The sequence below is a fragment of the Pristis pectinata genome, chromosome 11 (assembly GCF_009764475.1).
Source record: "Pristis pectinata isolate sPriPec2 chromosome 11, sPriPec2.1.pri, whole genome shotgun sequence".
Classification (NCBI taxonomy): Eukaryota; Metazoa; Chordata; class Chondrichthyes; order Rhinopristiformes; family Pristidae; genus Pristis; species Pristis pectinata.
Genome location: NC_067415.1, coordinates 43,445,458 through 43,466,762, shown reverse-complemented (window position 1 = coordinate 43,466,762; position 21,305 = coordinate 43,445,458). Strand labels below are relative to the sequence as shown.

The 21,305-nt window shown below is 37.9% G+C and overlaps 1 protein-coding gene across 3 annotated transcripts in view; it reads left to right on the top strand.

Annotated features, from left to right (window-relative positions):
- The window catches only part of dlg2 (discs, large homolog 2 (Drosophila)), a 567,102-nt gene that overhangs the window by 180,775 nt on the left and 365,022 nt on the right, over nucleotides 1-21,305 (top strand). For all 3 annotated transcript variants that reach the window (XM_052026014.1, XM_052026016.1, XM_052026015.1), the window contains exon 7: nucleotides 7,252-7,368. In XM_052026014.1, the coding sequence (XP_051881974.1) occupies nucleotides 7,252-7,368 (117 nt within the window). The remainder of the gene's footprint in view (nucleotides 1-7,251; nucleotides 7,369-21,305) is intronic.

Here is a 21,305-nt window from a genome sequence, read left to right as displayed (position 1 = left end):
CTCAGCTGTAACATAATCAATTCTGCCCACTGAAGCAAGAGTCTGCAAGTGATGATTATAACATCACTTGTCTTTTGTGCTTTATTTTTAAAACCAACTGGTATAGGTTGCCATGCATTAACCTGCCTAGAATGGGAAAACTGCAGTGAAAAATGGCAGCTCAGGTCAGATGGTTGACCTCAGGTGTTTTACATTTGTTCCTGGTTAGAAATATTTAAAGACATGCAAAAATTTCATTATTAGGTAGACACTTTATTTGACGGTACCTGATCAATATATTAACCTTTAGAAATGAATTGGTAAATTCATTTATTCCTTTATTGGATTTGACAAAACACTTGTTCCATTTTCCTTTTGGATGCAGGTCTCTTGCATCAAAACCAAACAAAGTGGATTCACTAAGATTAACTCCTAGGCAGATGAGTTTATTGTTAAATATGGGAAAGAGAAACAGAATTAACTCCCTTCATCAGGTGAAGGGTGCGATGAAGGGTTTTTGATCTGAAGCATCAATTCTGTTTCTCTTTCCACAGATGCTTCCTGACCAGCTGAGTGTTTTCAGCATTCTGTTTTTGATTCAGATTTCCAGCGTCTGCAGTTTTTATTTTCATTTGTTATTAAGGTTACCCAACAGTCAATCATATTGAATCTGGAAGACTTATACTTAAGTCACTGGCAATACAAGTAGTGCTATCATGCCAATCTGCTTTAAGATTATCACTTGATAAAGTGTCATTTTAACTTCTTTTAATGTGGTGTTTGAGAGGGTGCATAAGCAAACATATGAGCGGTTAATTTTCAACTTATCATTGGCCTTCTTACCAGAGAAAGGCACATGATTTTATCTGGATCCTGTATAAAAAGTTTTATTAAGATTTCTTTATTTGTCAGAATAATTTTTTGAAGTACTTCTGTACATTTTAATAATCCAAACATTGCTTTTGTTCTCCAAAATGAATAAATTGGATATTGTATCCATATCGCTGTTCACCAAAGACAAACAATAGAATGACAAAAGCATTCCAGATTTTTTTTTTGCTTTAAATGGTCCAAATTCTGGAGGAAGAAATGAAATGTTTCAGTTGTCACTAAACAGGTTCATATTTTGTTATTAAATCTTACAGTAATACATCACTCTCACATGTTAAAAGTTGATTGCCTAGTGATCCATTCCTAAATTGAAGCACCAAACACACTAAGCAGCAACATGAATTTCTCGGCTTTTGAAATTTGGTTCTATTGAAATCAAGTTATGAATTTCTAGGCATCTTGTTTTGTATTACTCCAAATATTTGACTGGACACTTCAAGGCAGGAATTACCCTTGTACACTGAAGTGATGTTTGCCTCTGGTACACAGAATGATACCATTCCCCATGCAGTGTATGTATTTTGTTTTGAGTATAATGGGTGAATTCGGACTCTCTGTTTCAGGAGCAATCCTTGTTGATCACTCCCAGGACAACTAGATCTACTCGAACTGGGATGTTTGTTGGACGTTAATTGATTTTCATTCATCTTTTGGGGTAGCATGCACTGCCTAGACCTTTCCCACCCCACCCCATCCCAACTTCTCCCTGATCACTCTGCTGCTACTCTTGGTGCCCACCCTCAATTAGTCATATCCTTGAGTTTGTGTTACTGCTGGGCCAGGCACCAATCTACTTCTACCTCAAACATCAACCTGACCATCCATCACTTTTGGCTTCTGGTATTCACCCCACATCTCTCCATCACTGTTGCACTTTGCTATGTCCTGCCTGATCATTGGCATTTGGGGAAAGGGTCTCTGATGCCCCTCCCTTGCATCCCCTGTAGCTGTCCCATTGTTAGGCACTGAATTGCTCCACTTTGACCATCCATTATTGCTGGCCTCCAAATATCTGTGCTCATGTAAAGCTGCCTCCCATATGCCAAACTTCCCTGAACAATGGCACACTTTTGATGAAGGGAATGCAGAACAGAAGTTTACAACAGGGAGCCAATGACTCATATGTTTGTGGTACAGATATGACATCTAAGGCACTGAATGGGTGCCCAGGGATTTCTAGGCTATGGTTGTTGGATATTTTCTGATGGTGTGAATTTCGGAATGATTGCACAATATAACAGACCATAAAGTACAGTTCAGTAACATACAGGTTTGGCCTCGGACAAGCAGAATGAAACAATGTTATTTATTTTGCTCAAGAGTATATTAGTTGATACACTACAAGCTGGACTTCTGTACATAATTGATCAGTTATTTTTGTGGTACAAACCATATTCAATTGTAGGAATGTAGTTATATACGTTTTACAAAGAGGAAAGTAGCTGTGTCTGTTTTAATTTTTTTTAATTCAGGCATCGAATGTGGACCTTCTGGCAAAGGCAGTATTTACTACTTTTTGCTAATTTCAATATTTAAACTTTTTTATTTCAATTAATTGGTTATGGATTTTTAATCTGAAGTGGGTTTTATAAAATGTTCAGTAAACAACATGTTCTTGATTTATTTTTATTGCTTTAATGAAGAATGAGAATTGAATAGATATAACAATATCTCTATCATACTCCGTTGCCTTTGCTAGTTTTCTCCTTTCCATCCCTGTCAGAAAACATTGACTCAGTGGGATGGTAGAGTAAATAGTTCTATGGTTATGTTTCCTTCAATGTAACCATCATTATTTGTCCAAACAAACACATGTACTTTTCATGGAAACACACAATTTTGAATTGGGCTTCTAAGAAAACAATTTAGAAATTGGACTAATATAAAATAAAAGCAATAATTCCTGGAAATGCTCAGCAGGCCATGCAGCACCTATAGAAAGAGAAACAAAGTTAACATTTTAGGTCAAATACCTTTCCTCAGAATTGGAAAAGTGAGGAAATAAGTTAGATTTAAGTGATAGAGAGGTTTGGGAAGGTTGGATAGCACAAAGGGAATACTTCTGAGAGGGGGGAGGCAAGAGTTGTTCAGGGGATTCTGATGTTTACAGTGCTATCTGGCCTCACCTTTCAGAGATGTTCTCTTTGTCCTGTCTACCTTCTCCCACCCTCCTTGTAACTTAAAACTAACCAATTTTCTCACTTTCTGAGTTCTGATGAACGAGCTTTGACGTAAAACACGAATGCTGTTTCTGTTTTCATAGGCACTGCCCAACCTGCTGAGTGTTTCAAGCATTTCCTGTTTTTATTTTAGATTACGTTAGACATTCAGTTAACTTGCTCAAAGTATGCTGTCTTATTATGAAATATAACTTTTCTACTTGGATAAGTGGTCTCCAAATTCTAATATTAATAGAACCATATGTAATTTGCAGTTGGTACAAATGAATGCACGGAGATTTCCATCTTAAACTGAATCACTAGACTGCAGGCTAATTTATCTAGATTAATGTTCATGGTCCATGAGAGGCAGATGCATTTGGATTGGGAAATCCAAGTCATGTTCAGTGATTAATGAAGGAGATCCATTCCTGGAAAATGTATTGTTAAGCAAATTTCCGCACATTGAAAAGGACGAGCAAAATGCATTATACAGTAGGTATTTTGGTATAGTGTATTCCTTTGTAGGGAGAATAACATTCTATTTGTTGCAACAGAACATAACTATATACCCCAAAAGGTCATTAACGTTTTAGAGAAAAATTGTAAATCAAATGTTCATTAATTGAGAAGCTACTACTTATACTAGGAAGGTATAAACCAAGGTCAATATTTGGTTTTTGTATGTGTATTTAGCTTATCTCAATGCCTTTAGAACATTCAGTTTGCAGTTTAGCATTATATTGTACCAAGTAACAAGTTGTAAACTCTGGAACAGTTTGTTTCTTCTTATTGTTTGAAACAATTGTGTATACTGGATAGCAGAAAAAGCCGTCCTCAGACAGAGAGAACTGCCAATAGCTAGCTTTTGATTTGACCAGCTCCAGGAAGCGGCACAGTGGAATTGCTTTATTGGTTCAGGGATGCACGGGTAAATGTTTTGTGGACCCCTCCATATGAGGGTAGAGTACAAGCTCCTAATATTATCAGGTGGGGATCATTTGGTCATATATCAATTGGACAGTACGTTGACTGGATCTGCTTATAGAAAGGATTTTATCACTCTCCTCAAGTATACTGCGGGTTTATTTAGTTTTTGTTGCAACACCTGTTTACTTATGTTGGAGAAGGAGATGCATATTTGTTCTGAATACAACTTGATCTGCTTTTCTAAGAAAATCCTTCTGATTAAGTTTAAATGCTTTGAATCATTTGAAAGTTTAACCATTGGTGAATCTGGTCTGCATGTGCACTTGCCCTATCTGAACATCAATGAGGAAGTTATTGTTGAGTACTCAATAGCCCTGTCAATCACACCCTCTATCACTTTACTGATTATTTAGTGCAGACTGATAAGGTGGTATTTAGCAGTGTTTGATTTCTCCTGCATTTTGTGGAAAAGGCCAAACCTGGGCAAATTTTAACATTGGTAGGCGTATGCTAGAGGTAAGGCTAGTTTAGGTCCACAAGCCTTTGACGCCATAGCTAGGATGTTCTCATGGCCCTATATGCAGTACAATCATCAGATGTTATATAAATGGAGTGAATTAGACTGGCTGAAGACTGATTTCTGTCAAGGTGAGCACCTCAGAAGGAGCCTGTGATAAATATTCAGTTGGTACATTTTTGTGAAGTGTGGTTTCAGATTCTTTATTCTTCTCCTTCACTCTCATCTTCTGGGGCCTGCCATTGTTGAGGGTTGTTATATTTATTGAACCACCTCACCTGTTAACTATCACCCACCGCCACACAACTAGACATGGTAGATCTGCAGAGCTTTGACAAGATCCACAGTTTGTGTAATTGTTTGATTGCTTCCATTATTTAAATGTAGTAGTTCTTCATTATTACCTTCACCAGATTACAGCCTTGTTCTCAAGTTTGCCTCATAAAGTACTGGGCATACTCTTCCAATCTTCTTCTTGAGTATGGTTGGGCAGCTGCTTAATGGTAATTAATAAAGCAGGTGATTTAACAGACCATGATTACAATTTTGCTATGCTAATGGTTCATGGTGTCTCACAGATGCCTAGGTTAAACTATACTAAGTACATGGTGGAATTTCTCCTTGATGTCAAAGCAAACCATCTCTACGAGGAATATGTAGCGATTGCTCATTACAATACTGTCATAGATCTAGTAGGTAGATTCAGGCTCCAACTCAAGTAGTTTCCTCACCTGAATTTGAATTAATGAAATGAGAGTTCATGGGATCTAGGTTAATGCTGAATGTTCTCAGGGCTATTCCCTTCCAATTGTATGTGGCTCAGCCTCTACTTCCTCTGGGTCTGCCCTGCCAGTGGGAGAAGATATAACTAGGGCTGATGATAGTGGGAGTCTGGGATGTTAGCTGAAAAGTGATCCCATTTTAATTCAAGGTGTTTAATTAACTAAATTTAAATTCACCAGTTGTCTTAGTGGGATTTAAATCCATGTCTATGGATCATTAGTCCAGTAATGTATACATTGTAGCATCACTCACACTGAATTGAGCAATATCTGAGGCTAGTAGTCCATTTACTGGAGCGTGACGATTTGGGATGCATTCAGTGATTCCTTAGCCACTTGTGTGAGATCATTGAACTTCGGTAGTGGTATTTCTGGATCCTTGGGGATACTTCTCCTCATGTTAACCTTTCTTGTCAATTTGTATGAATTTTGAACCTCCTCCAATCTCTGTGCAGTCTCTGGAAAGCTTGAAACATAATGTGTACAATGTGATACCATTCTTCATTGTTGTACAGGGCTGCTTTAATTGTAGAACCCCTGTCAGCACATGTTACAACTGAAATGCTGCTTCCCTTTAAAGGATATAAACCAGTTTTGAGGTGTAGGCTAGATTTAACCAGTCCTAAACCACAAAAGATATGGGATGCTTGCTGAAGTGGTGAGATGATGAACAGTGTGATTATCACTGGCTGGATGCTGCAACTGTGGGAACGTGTGGGTAGCATGGAGTTGGTGTGCTCCATGCATAACATACAATAGAAATGGGTTAATTGTGCATCTTGATCTTTGTGCCCATTTTCAGGGGTTATCAAATATAGTCCACAATAACTATTAATATTAAGTTCTTCTAATGGAAAAAAAACTATTTTCCTCTGCCAACAGTGGCTAATACAGATTGTACATTTAAATTTGTGGATATTTTTACTCCTTGTCATCACACTGAATTAAACAAACACACACAACTACATTCTGCCTGTGTTATTAAAGTGGCTTCCACAATTTATCATTAGGCAGGTTGCTGCAATATAAGTCATTTGACTAATAAACCTCAATGGTTTCAAGATTTATGTTTTTGCTATCCTCAGTGCATAATTAAATTAAGAAATAATGTTTTACCCCTGCACTTGGAGCCAAAACCAGTTAATATCTGGATTAAAACAAACTGTTACATCTCTAATTTTTAAATTCCGCAGAGGTTAAATTTAAATGGTATAATGGCATCTTACCCCAAATATGAATGATATTCATATTACTGTTGCATCTTCAAAATTTTGTGGTGTTTTAATACCAGTATATATCAATTGGAAGAAATGCCTTACATTTGGATGGAGTGGGTTAACACCATTAAATTTACTGTTGGCTGTGCATTTCTCTCCCAGATTCTGAAGCTCTGCCATGTGTACCTACTAGCTTTTTTAGAGCTGAGCCAATGTTGATATTCTTAATAAAATATGAATAATGAGCTAATGAAATAATTTATAATTTAAGTTTTGAAGTTTATTTTGTATTTGTACTATGGCTATTGAAAGAGACCATTCATTCTTGCTGGTATTGTGCTATTTCCCAGCATTTATTGAAGTGTCAGTGATTTCTTTCTTAACCAGATTGTTGCTTTTTGTGTTAGAGCTCTCCTATTGACATAACCTACTTTGTATAATCAATTCAAGGCTATTTTTCTCAATCTGGTGACACATCCATACAAAGTTTCTTTAAGTTTAGGTCTATATGTGGCAGGCTGTTTTTGCAACTTAATTAGGTGTTACTGTGTCCACTCATGGACACTGTGGGTTTGGACAATCAGCTGTTAAACACTTGTAACTCTTTGCTACATGGGGGAGGGACATTGATCAGAGGTTCCTGTGAAGCTTCAGATGCAGCTTAACATGCTGCAAGTGAAAGTCAAAAACATTACACATAATATGTTAGGGCAGATGCTGCTGAGTCTCAGACAATGTCTTTGTGTTATGACATCGCTCTTGCCTCTGGTTATTAGGTTAATCCCTGTGATGTACGACCCCAGCTGCTTGACTTGACTGACATGGAAGAACAGCCATATGATCTGGAGTTTGAAGATGCTGTGAACTTTAAAGAAGGCACTGAATCCCATCAGGTCAGTTCCGACTTTGGCCAATGAACCCGTAAAAGATCATCTGAACTCTTCCAGCTGTTGAGACCATTTTCAAATAAGTTTGGCCTCAGATCTGGTCACCTAATCAACAGTAAATCCTTTCTAAAGTGGTAATAACATGGGTATTTCTTTTTTTTTGGGAACTATTATAATAAATTCACACTATGCATTTTTTTCTTTTGTGCTTGTAATGCCATTGGTCAAAGTAGGTCTCCTTTTTTAATTTCAATAATCTCTGGATTTAAATCATCAATATTTTGCTCATGACAATACTAAAGCTAATAGTTGGAACTTCCACATAAAAAGGGCAAAATAAAGGACATATAATATTTTGCATGATATCTAAGAGTAATTTGTAGCTGTTGACATTTTTTTAAACATAGTCACTGCAGGAAATATAGTAATCAAATTGTGCATTATAATGTCCCAGAAAACACATCGAGATTACTGAGCAAACAATCTGTAATAAATTATGTTTTTTGAGGAGTAGATATTGTTGACAACACATGGTGAAGTCTCCAGCTCTTCTTTCAATAGTACCTTGGGATCTTGTATATCCATATGAGAGAGCAAGTTTGGTTTAATGGCTCCCTTGAAAGACTGGGCCAAGTTAATAGTGAACAGGGAGGGAATAGACTTAGTGGCAAGAGTAATGTTTAACAATGGCTTCAATCTTCTTATTTCTCTGTTTAAGAAAATGACAACAAATCAAAGATTGGAAAAATAATTTTTTATTCTTTATTATTTTTCATTTAAAAAGAAACCACCTTGCATAGAGGCATTAGAAAGAGTAAGCTAACCTTATATCCTTGGATGATATTGCCAAGGGGCAGGTAAGAGATGAAAAAAAATTAATGGGGCAATGGAAGTCTCCAGAACTGGAAAGTAAAACTTCTGCTAATAATTGGATAGGTATGAGTGGAACAAGGTAAGGACAATCCACCGAGGTGGATTTTGGATGCTTGGAATGGAGAGAGGGTCCTTTCATTCAAATCCTGCAGAGAGGTCAAGAATGATGAAGATCACATAATGTACTAAGTTATAGTTAGGATTCTTTTTTTTATGATCTTGGCTAAGGCAGTCTTGTTGCTATGAGAAAGGGAGAAACTTGATTATTGGCATTTGATGGAAATCAGGGAGGCAAAAACACACTCAAAGTCAGAACGTTTCTCATTTTTTAATACAACATGGAATGAGGCTATTCAGCCCATTGAGTATGTTCAGGGCAATCCCATCCCCACTTTTTCCCCATTCTCTCTCACATGTTCATTAACAATACAGAGTTTAAATTATACCAATTCAGCTGTGGAATTTAAACAGTTATTAATCTGAATTTGGAGGGAAAAAGAAAGACCAACTAGTCTTCATAATGATGACTATGAAAAACTACTAGGTTGTCATAAAAACCCATTTGGTTCATTAATAGTCATCAGGGGAGGGCAGCAGCTTGGCTTCATGGTTAGTGCTATTGCCTCACAGCTGTAGGAACCTGGGTTTGATCCTGAGCTCAGCTGTGTCTGTGCAGTCTTTCCCCCAGGTGCTCTGGTTTCCTCCCACATCTCAAAGATGTGGTGGTTGGTAAGCTATTTAGTTGCTGTAACTTGCTTGTCAAGTAGGTGGGTGGGAGGTGAATTGGTGGGAGCTGATTGGTATGTGAAAGAGAACAGTTTACCAGAAAATAAATAGAGTAATAGGATTGCTCTGAGAGTCAGATCAGATCTGATGGGCTGAATTGTCTCTCTCCACATCATGAGAGATATTACTATAAAATCCCCAGTAGCAAGGCCCTAGTTACACTCAAGCAGCTACTTTGGGCAGACCGCATTATTAACGTGCCTGACATCAGATTGCCAAAACAGCCACTCTGTTCCAAGTTCTATAATGGGAAGAGATCATGAGGTGGACAGGGGAAAAGGTTCAAGGATGTGCTCAAAACCTCCTTGAAGTTCAGCATCCCCACTGGCTCATGACAGCTCAAAGTGGAGTAGGAGAATTTGGGATGGTATTGAGAACCCCAAAGCATGCATCAGTGGCACATGGCACTCCTGCATAATGGGGGAGGGAATGGAGCACCTCACAAACCATCCAGCCCCCTGCCCCATCAGCCACCAGCTGCTCCATCTGTGGAAGATTCTATGGTTCCCATAGTGGCTTTCAAACAAAACCAGAGTGAAGGTAAGGCATCCTTGATCCCAAGGGACTGCCTTATGGGAGGAGAAGAAATGCTGCCGGAGGGGAAGGTGAGTAGGAGTCTTGCACAAAAATGCCTGAGGTGCTCTCCACACCCCACCCCACATACAGTACTGGATTACCATGCCTTTTCAGTGCAGTGCTTTATCTTTGAGTTCTGGCCTCTAGCACCAGTGATATGTTGAAGTCGTAGAGAAGGTGAAGTAAAGTGGAAAAACAAAGAAAAATTTTCCAGAATTTGTACTATATTTTGTCATTTTGAAAGGCAATCATTGAGATGACCCTCAAAATAGTAAATGAAAAAGACAACTCATAACATTGCTTTAAAGTGTACAGACTATTGGCACTATAAACTTAATTATTTTGATATCAAAAAGAACTTTTTTATTTCAAACTACTAACCTAAACTGAATCAGCTGGTTTGGGTTGTTGAGTACTGGAACTAATGTACTAAATACTGGAATGAGAAAGCTTGAAAATTGAACTTGAGTATATGGAATAGATTTTTTTCATATCACTGATTCTTGTGCCATTTGCCTTTGTAATTTATGTTTTTTAAGCCATCATACATCATGGCAGCAACTTTATATCATGCCTGCAATATAGAAAAATGTTTCAAGTTACTTAACAAAATAGTTATCGTACAAAGGTGAAGCAAGTCAGAGGAGCGTGTCTTATGAGATCTGACCAGAAACTTTGTTGTTGGTAGTAATACCCACAGAAGAGTGGCTAACTCTATCTATATAAACAGGATGGTTTAAAAAAAACAGTTCCCTAATGCTTCAAATTTAAAATTCTGTATTCTCATGTTCCTATGAAACAGGCTTTCTATCTTCAGCTGTCTTGGCTACATCGTTAAATTGTAAAATGGTTTTGTACATTGTGAGAGAAAGCTTTATGATCAGTTTATTTAATTATGATTGTTGTGTAATGCACACTTTAAAAATCAAAAGCAGGATTAAAACAAGTAAAACATTAACAAACTAGATCGGCTGGCAAATGGCTGGCATCAGTGTATTTGCACTCTGTGCCTTCATTTTCTGACTGCCCTGAATCTTCTAACCCAAGACTGCATTAGGAGCATTATTCATTATTTAGCAAAGGCACAATCTTAGCCTGTAATGTTTATGCCATTTAAAGCCACAATTTTGTAGGAGACAGTCATTTTGATCTATTTCCCATCTGTTTAATTGTGGATTCATAAACTATCCAATGTTTTGAAGTTCTTACATGGATGAATATCAAGTAGTTATCAATTCTTCCTGCTTTCAGCACCTACTTTCTTTGCATTCCACTTCAAGTTGTAAAATTTCCCAAACTCTTCTTGTGAACAGAAAGCGATGAGAATGCCTAAACAAATCGTCCCTATGTCTCTTACCAACTAAGCTTCATGATACTCTAATGTTTCTGTTGAGGTGAACACTCACTAAGTCACCTAGCTGGTTATTGGGGATGCTCTGAACAGAAAACGTATAATTTGACTTAATTGGAAAGCCAACTGGACAATGGTAACATGGCCATTAAAGTACCTCAATTCAGAGGCCATAAATTCAAATTCCACCATAGCATCTTGGGAATTTATTTTTTTCAATGAAATAACTCTAGTGTCAATAATTATGACCATAAAATTAACAAACTGTAGTAAAACCTCACCTGTTGTTAATGTCCTTTTGGGGAGGGAATTATTTCCATCTGTATTTGACTCTGGACCTACTTCAATGTGGTTGACTCTTTACTATCCCCTTAAATGGCTCAGCAATCCATTAAGTTCAAAGGCAATTATGTTTGACATCTACATTCTGTGAAAGAATTTTAAGAAATCACTAGATTTGCTATTTGATCATTTTTAAGAAACCAGAACTGTTTTTTAGATGCTAAGTACTTTCAGTTTGTAACCTTGAATTCCAGAATCAGTTGCATTTGAGAGTAAAAGATGAAAGAGAATTGCAAATATCTTGGAAATCCTGTGCGTGCAGTGATTAACATGTACTTTGATGTCTTTTCATTGATTACATGTGGAGCTAATGACCTTTCATTTTTGAGACTGTTGAGCTGAAATATTTTCATGCTCATAATAAATTGAAATAAATTGGTAATGCCCGCTGTTGTCACTGTTTAACCTCTATGTTTAGCACATTATTTATATCTAGCTTGCCTACAGTTTGCAATTGCCTTTGATAATAGAAGTACCATGAATTTTTGTCTTGATCTATCCTTGTTTTGTGTTTCCAATGCAAGTTTGTGTGTGTGTGATCCTCAGTGAAGTTGGTTTTCAGATTGAAGTTCGACACTTTCCCAGGATGAGGCAAATAAAAACAAATTCTATTACTTTGTTCACTTATTTGTCATTAATTCTCAGTGTATTTGGTGGAGTGTTTGGCAGTGCTGAATTGTGCATTGCTCGAGGAGTCTTGAGAAGAAAATTTTATATGCATAAAAATCAACATTTAATCTGGAGAACTTTCCTATTATAATTTTTCTTGCTGTCATCCAGAAATTGATGCTGAATTCTTTGTCCATGATGGGCATGCAGAAATATTCTTCATAATTATATATGTATGTTGACATATGAATATCTTGAAAGAAAATGTCATATATGAAAAATACACACCAATCAGACACATTAAGAACACTGTTCATCTCCCTATGGGAAGCTCTGGTGTCCAATACTTAATATATTGCACAAAAGGCATGTGTTCCACCGGTGAATCCATATATATATTTCAGAGCACATAATAGTAATGTTTAAGAGGCATTTAGACAGACACATGAACAGGCAAGGAATTGAGGGATATAGACTACGTGCACACAGCTGTCCAGTTTAAATTGGTGGTATAGCCGACACAGATGTTGTGGGTCAAAGGGCCTTTTACTGTCCTATATGTTTTCACGATATCTTTATGTTACAACAGAGTTACACATCTGGAATATCTCCTCAGATTTTGCATTGAGAACAGTATATGATGTACCTGTTCATATTGAAATGATGTTCACCAGAATGATGGCTGGGGTGGTTGTTAATTGCTTAGTGTTTCTGCATATTAAAACAACTCAAATGGAAAGGCAAGATAATGTCTGAGTGAGATAACGTTGAATTCAAGATCAATTTTGAACATCAGGTGGGCATTCTGGTTGGAACAGCAGTACGATGCAGCCTGTATTAAGTTTGAAACACTTGTGGCCAGTCCTTATTTGCATTCAGAACCAGAATAATGACGGCCAGCCAATTCATTTGAGGGGCAGGAAATTCCACACAGGGCATTGCTATAGCAGACACTATTTTGGTCTACTCTGTGCTATGGACAGGTTTAGTACTCAGCAGGCACTGTGCTTAATTGAGGCAGAATAGCATTGGCATCCAAACAATCTCATGAAAACCCAATTTTGCAATGAATAATAAGGGTCTTGCTGTTTTCAATGGGAGGGGTGGCCTCCTCAAATGTGATTAGCCCAAAAATGATGGTGTAGCAGGTAGTTGGTGTGCAGTTTCTTTTGATTATTTTTGGTTTTATCATAGCCTTGTTCTTGTGCTGTTAGATGAGACGTTTTTAGAGTATTTTCACTTGCTGCATCAATGACAGTTTTCAGGTTGGGAAGTTGGCTGCTTCCCAGCTACACAAAAAAACAAGTCACTGGAGAAGGGAAATGGAACATTATACACCTCAGTTTAAATATGATAATCTAGTCCTTCAAGTTTCAGATTCTGTTTCCTATATTTTTCCTTCTCGCAAACATCTCTTGTGACTGTTTAAAGAAGCTGCAGACGAGCAGTTAGCAGAGGTGACATGAACTTGCTGCAAAAGGACCTCGTTTTTTTCTTCTGCTGATAGTATGTAGGTGCACCTGGGCTGACTTTAGGATTTTCAGAAGAGAAAACAATTGGAAAAGGGCCAGATACAACACTAGTAGCTCAATACTTGAATGCCACAATTCTCTGTATTGTTTATAAAGCTGTGGAGAAATTGTGCGTATTGGGTTGAAGATGCTGGCCTCTGTCTGGTATGCCAAGAAATTAGGCAGAAGATTTGTGAATAATGCCATAAAGGAAAAAATACCATGGGTAAGATTCATAATTTCACTGTAGAGTATGTTCTAATACCAAATAACAGGGAATTTGATTTTTTTTTCAGTACCTACCCACAGGAAGGATTATTGTTGACAGATGAAATAACAGCTTAATTATGGTATGGAATGTTTTAAGTTGTAACACAGTGTAGTTAAAATGCATTACTGCTTACAACATTTTCCAGAACTAGAAATATTTTGAAAGGTACCTGGATTTTTTATTTGCACATGTTTATATTGTTCATAGTACCTGTTGCTGCCTTATTGATCTCAGAAAGCATGAATTAATTTTTTAGAATGCTTTCAGTTCACAAGATTAAATAATCCCAGTGTTTTCTATAGTTTCTACTCTGTCTCAGGTGGCTTTTATGCAAGCCTATTTCTTGTGATAAGTTTTTCGATTAATGTATAGGATTCTGCAAAACATTTGTTTCTCATATTTCACATTACAAATAAAAGAGATCTTTCACTACTAATGCAGATGTTTAGGTGATCTGCTACAGGATACCCATATTTTATGACCCTTTCCTTAGAACGTTTTATTAAGAAAATAAGGGCAAATTTTTTAACTCCTTGCAACCCATTATCCTTGAGAGCAGTTTTAGCTATCTGATCTAATAGTTGACAGGAAGAAAAAAAGAATGGAGAGAATGTGTTACTTTCCCAGTGTGTGTAAAGATCTGGTTGTTAATCGATTTTGTAATAACATTTTAATTTGAGCATTTAATATTGAAGTCCACATGTAAATAAAAATATATAATTTTTATGAAAACCTGGTTCAAACGGATAAAAGAGAATTAACTAATCATTATTATTGATTTATATACATTTCAAGTCAACTTGTCCATGGGACATTTCATACAAATGGATAGGTTGCAACTAATGATAAATTAATACATCTTTAATGATGACTCAGCCTGGTAGCTACCAACATGATTTCAAGTTGCATTGTATATTGTTGAATTAGATTGGATTCTGGAATAGTTGTAGTATTTAATAAACATTTATTTTGTTGTTGAATTTTCTTGCTTGAACACATAAGAGCAACAAAATAGACTAATGTGCTGCAGGGCTCATTTTAGGAAGAATATGTGAATAGAAAGGAGAAAATAAGTTAAGAAAAATGTTACAGATGTTCATTGCATATACTTGTTGCTGTGTGTTTGTGATGCACAAATATATGCTTGTATGATTTTACATTGTTTACACACTATTTCAACATTCTTCAAACTATCAATATTTCTATTTCACGCAATCTTGATCTGAATTTTTGTTTGCAAATTATTGCAATATTTTCAGACCTTTCAACAAAACAATCCAGTCACATTAACTTAGTAAAATCAAAATAGTGATGTATTTATGTAATACTGGCAAATCTGAAAACTCTTAATTGTATAGTTTTTGTGATAAGTTTTAAGGAACAGTGAAATTGCTGTGGTGAAGAGGAAGAAAAGACAAAATATAGTAGAAGGCAGGAGAGAATAAATGATGTGGTGTAAGGCAGAAAAGGTTGATTTCTAGAGAAATAATGGACTGCAGATGCTGGAATATAGATGAAAAAACAAAATGCTGGAGGAACTCAGCAAGTCAGGCAGAATCCATGTAGAAAAGCAGATGGTCAACATTTCAGGTCAGGGCCCTTCTTCAGGACTGAAGATAGGAAAATGGGAAGCATGATATATGGGGGCGGGGGGGGGGAATAGAGCAGTGATAGGTGGACAAAAGAGGTGAAGTGGGGTGGGCACAAGGTGGTGATAAGTAGATGCAGGTAAGAAATAGTGATAGGCAGGTGTGGGGAGGTGGGGAGAGCAGATGCACCAGGGGATGGGTCAAAGATATGGAGGCAGGCAGCATGGGGAGAGGGGAGGAGAAGAAAAGGAGAGAGAAAAAAAATTAGCGAGGAGAAAAAATAGAGAGAGGCTAGGAAAGGGAAGAAAAGGCAAGTTGGGGGAGAGGGATGTGGTTGGTTTACTTAAAGTGAGAGAACTTGATGTTCATCCCATTAGGCTGCAAAGTTCCAAGACAGAAAATGAGGTGATGTTCCTTTGGTTTGCGTTTGGATTTATCCTGGCAGTGGAGGAGGCTGAGGACTGACATCTCAGTGATGGAGTGGGAGGGGGAGTTGAAGTGACTGGCAAGTTAATTTCTGCTTTAGAGGTGAAATGAGCTTGAGTATTAAGTTGGCCTCAGACAACATCTTTTATAATGCCCCACCATATGCCCTAATAGCCTTTGATGGCTTGCCACTTTCAAAGATTTCCAGATGCATTTAAAAGCAGTTCAAATAGATTTAATTAAAAATAATGTAATAAAAAATCAAATACGTGAAGTTAATGTTTTTAAAGCAAAATTAAATAAGCTGACTCGTACACAGCTTTGTCCTCACATTGGCGACCCCATTCAAAAGATCAATATGATGATATATTTTCCTGTCAAGGGAAAAGTGAATGCAAGAATAAGAGCAAAGAGCCATTCTGTTGACTGCTTTGAAAAATTAGTTATGTTAATGTAAAACTATTACAATGCCAGTGACCCGGGTTCAATTCTGGCCACTGTTTGTAAGGAGTTTTTACGTTCTCCCTGTGACTGCGTGGGTTTCCTCCTGGTGCTCCAGTTTCCTCCCACATTCCAAAAAAGACATACGGGTTAGGAAGTTGTGGGCATGCTATGTTGGTGCCAGAAGCGTGGTGACATTTGTGGGCTGCCCCCAGAACACTCTACACAAAAGATGCATTTCACTGTGTGTTTCGTTGTATGTGTGACTGATAAAGATATCATCATCATGAATGCAACTGCACAGAAGATGATTCCCATCCAATTACCAAGATCCAAGAATGGACATGTCATCAGGAAGCAAGCAATTAGTAAAAGCAGTAAGTTTGTGAGATGAGTGAAATACAGGAAGATAGCTGGAGACTTGTAGAATGGATGTATAATTGTTAGAAATTCAGGATAGATAAATGTGAAGTGATATATTTTGGTGCGAAGAATAAGAGATATTTTAGAAAGTCATTGTCTCATTGGAATAGAGGAATAGAGTGATCTAATATCATGTATCATTTAAAGTGGCAATGGAACTTATTATGGCTTTGGAAAGCCAGACATTGGGTTTATTTCCAGAAGAATACAGTTGAAAAGTAGGGAGGTTGTGATAAACTTATATGGAATCATGGTTAAGCTACACTTGGAATACCTGGTCTCCCCAAATGATAACGTTATGGAGGCAGTGGGAAAGGCACATAATAATTACCTAGAATGACATAGACCTATTAGGAAAGTTTGAACTAGCTGAGTAAATAGTGTCTAAGATTAGGAACCGATGTGATAAAGTAGATATATTTTTTGATTTCAGTAGTACAATGGACCATAAATAGAAAAAAGTCACTAATAAATTCATTAGGGGATTCTGAGTTTAGGTTTGTCTTTACATTGAAATGTCTTCCTCAGGCACCACCTTCCTGTTGGCACAAGTTTGCTTCTATCCATAGTATCCATTCAATGGGATTTTCAGACCAAAAAAGTCTACTTAGACTTTTCTCTAGCTAAGTACCTCTGGAGACCACGTTTTATCTCAGAAACAATTGGTGTGATACTGTGAGCTGTTGGCTGAATATTGAGTCAGAGAGTTATACAACATAGAAACAGGTACTTAACCCACTGTGTGCAAGCTAACGTCAAGCACCCATCTCCTACTTACCAGCACTTGTTGTGTTGCCTTCTATGCTTTGATTCAGGTGCTTGTCTAGATAATTTTAAAATATTGTGAGAGCCTGAACCACCCGCTCAGGCAGTGTGTTCCAAATTCCAACCATCCTGTAGGTCGAAACATTCTCCCTTGCATGCCCTCTAAACCTCTTACATCTTTATCAAAACCTCTGCCTTCTAGTGTTAAACACCTCTGCCATTGTGAAAGTTTTTCTATTGTCTACCCTAGCGATGTCTCTCATAATTTAGTCACCTTTATCAGGTCCTCCCTCATCCTTCTCCACTCCAAAGAAAACAAACCCTGTCCATCCAGTCTCTCCCCATAGCTGAAACATTCCATCCCAGGCAGCATCCTGGCGAAGACACCTGGGACTGCAGATGCTGGAATCTGGAGCAACAGACAATCTGTTGGAGAAACTCAGCAGGCTGAACAGCATCTGTGGGAGGGCAAGAAATTGTTGATGTTTTGGGTTGAAGCCCAGAGCCTTGAAGCAGAGTTTCAACCTGAAACATCTGCAACTCCTTCCCACCCACCTCCACCCCCTCCCCCACACACCCGCACACACACTGCTTGACCTGCTGAGTTCCTCCAGCAGATTGTAACATTCCGGTGAAACTCCTCTGCACCCTCTTGAGTGTAATATCCTTCTATAGTATGTTGATCTGTACAAACTACTTCAGTTCAGGCCTTACCAATCTTTCATAATGTTGTACCATATCCTTCCTGCTTCCGCATTATGTGCTATTTTATGCAGCCTATTTTCACAAGGAAAATATCACGTATACATTAGTGTTTCAAATATTTTCCAATGTGCAAGCAAAACTTTCCTTATAATGCATGTGCAGTAATTACACTACCTTAAATTTCTTTGGCACTGTATCCTTGCAGCATTCAAGGGCCTATGCTGCATTAATTGGACATCAGCACATCATTTGTACAGGTGATGATTTATGCTGTCTCCAGCCATGCTTTGAACTTAATTTGTACTCCACTGGAACCAGATAAACAGAGAGAAACTTGGTAGGATAATTAAGGGTGCTAATCACCAACCTAGCCCTGATGAATCAAATATGTTTTGCTGGGGAGATTAACATTATTGCTCCAGGTGTTTATTTGTGTTCAGGCACTTAGATACTTAAGGTTTTAATAGTTGTATTGTGTTGTGTTATACTATTTGTCTGTTCTCTGGAGAGCACTTGATTCTCTCTCATATACATTTGCATTTCAAATATTTTCCAAGATCATAATAATAAGTTACAGAATAATAGAAAAGAGCAAAATGGAATCCTTCTGAGAAGCAATTGTGATGTACATATTGAGAGAAGATATTAGGGGCCAAATTGGATGGAAGTGGAAAATGAGCTTGGAGATTATGATGTGTCATTAACCTCTGCTCACTTGACCTGGTGCAAGCAGCAAATGCAACTTATGCTCCCTTAACATTTTAAGCATTTCTGAATCTATCTGTGTGTTAACCCGATTTTGAAGTCCCACTTCTGTCTGCTGTAGAATCACACAGTGCCACAGGTTAATTCAAACATGTTTATTTAGCAATATATTGCTAGGGAGAAACCACCTTACTCTCAGGTAGAGTCCGCAGTGGAGTTCTCTGAGGTACAGAGGGGGCAGACAGTAATTTATACAAGCATTGTCACACACACTTTAATGAGCCAGGTGCCACGGTTCTGGGCTGAGCAGCAAAGAAACAAAGGATAACTGCAGAGAAACAAAGAACAACGTCGCGCCCAAGGTTCAGTTAATTGGTTTGCAATCGAGAGACACAAAGACAGGTATCACACTCATTGTTTGGGACAGCAGTCCCATTTCCCGTTAAGTGCAACCATCATCCTTATAGTTTAACTTGATTGCAAGCCAATTAAGTCCCAGACACAGCAATTATCACTCAGCACCCAGCCTAGAAAAAGTGGTTTTGCTGCTCTGGCCTGCCAACCACCTTTTTAATCAGTATTTCATGTAGCCACAGTTCTCATCAGTTATAAGATATGAATACAGTTATAGTTTATTAATCCTTTACTTCCTCATGTGCTATCTTGGCTGTTGATTGCCTTAGTGAATCAACAAAGGAACCTGTTTCATAAATAGGTAACACCTATTCAAAGCGAGCCTGCGGCATTTAAAGGGTAGATTCATGGTGACTGTGGGTATAGTAGAAGTCATTCAAAATGATTATAGCTTGTTACAAGATACAGTGCAACAGTTGTGTGAGTACCATAGAAAGATTGATGACTGCACAAGCACGGTCAAGGTCAGTGAGTAGATCATATCCCATCAAATGAACCATTAATCTCCACCACTGCTTACTGCACTGCACTACACATCTATTGATCACCTACCAGCCATTCTCTATCAATCAGGACTGGGGCCTAATATTCATTTTCCCCACTATCCCCTAACATTTGTGTTAGTTCTCCAAGTTTCATAGCAATATTACATTGGATTTACACACTGCCAAGAATTCAATTATTGTAGCTGTTACACCCAAACTCAATGTGTAATAGCCAAAAATTGCAAACTGCCAGGCAACAATGGAAGAGCAAGAAAGTGAAGCTGAAGATTCATTATCACTTCACTCTTAGAACCACTAGCTTGGATATGGACCATTTGCATTCTGTACAGGTTATCTTGGAAAGAATCACTAAGCATAAGGGACCTGTAACAATGTTGGGTGATAGGGTAACCCAGGTGCTAGCACAATAGAGATCAAGGCCACACATGAGTTTGATTATAGTGGATTCAGATCAGGATATTGTTGAGGGCAGCTTCATTAGAAAGTTGAAGTCTACTTACAATGAAATGTTTGAGGCTTTGGCAGGCCTGTTAGAACTAGGTGTTCCATATCAAGCAGATGCAGGAATCCAGCATCAATCTTGCACATAGTTGTACGCAGATTTAGGAGTCACCTTTTTCAGAGTGGAATGGTAGCTAACACAATCATCATGAAGACTACATTCCCACCCTTCATTGCAGCGTAAACCTAAATTACCCAGGTTTCAATTTGCAGTGGAATCTCAGACTTCTTTCATGCATTTTCACTTTACTGCTAATGTAAAGTGTCATCATTGTAATAGATGCATTCCTCAATCTGCACTCCAGTGTATTGCAGTTATTGCTGAAGGGCCACACTGGGTGAGCACAAATCTGCCTCCATCTGCTTGCATTCGTATTCTTATCAGTCATTCTGTCAGTGCCAGTGTTAACCAATCAGCCCACACTGCCGCTTATGGCAGAAAGCTTCAATCTGAATGCAGGTCTTCTCAGTGCAGATCTGCTTATAATTTTTCTAAAGCTGTCAAAATCTTAAAAGCCAGAAGCCTTTTATTTTCTGTTGCAGCCACTGGAATCCTCTGCTAAGGAGCAGTAGGATAGCCAGAAAAAAGGGATGTCCCTTTAAAACTGAGATGAGGAGGAATTTCTTCAGCCAGAGGGTGGTGAATCTGTGGAATTCATTGCCACAGAGGGGGATGGAGGTCAAGTCATTGCGTGTATTTGAGGCAGAAATTGATAGGTTCTTGACTGGTAAAGGGGTTAAGGGTTGCAGGGAGAAGGTGGGAGAATGGAGTTTAAAAAACAGCTATGATTGAATGGCAGAGCAGTCTTGATGGGCTGAATGGCCTAATTCTGCTCCTATATCTTATGGTCTTATGAAATACTAGCTGCTTATGTTGAATTTTCTCTCCATAACCTGGTTCAAGGCAGCAGTTGTAATGAAATATACCAGCCAAGGCAGGTTTCTTGGAGAAGTGCATACAGAATTTACATGTGTGTGTAAATGCCATGAAAATTAGAGAAGTTCTTAAATTCTGAAAGAAAAACTTCAAATTTGTCCCTCTCATCAGGTGAAACATTGGTTTTTAACTTATTTGAGATATTCAAGGCATAGACATTGACAGGTGTTTTGTTTCAAGAATCTCTTGTGAAATGTTTAACTGCTTAAACA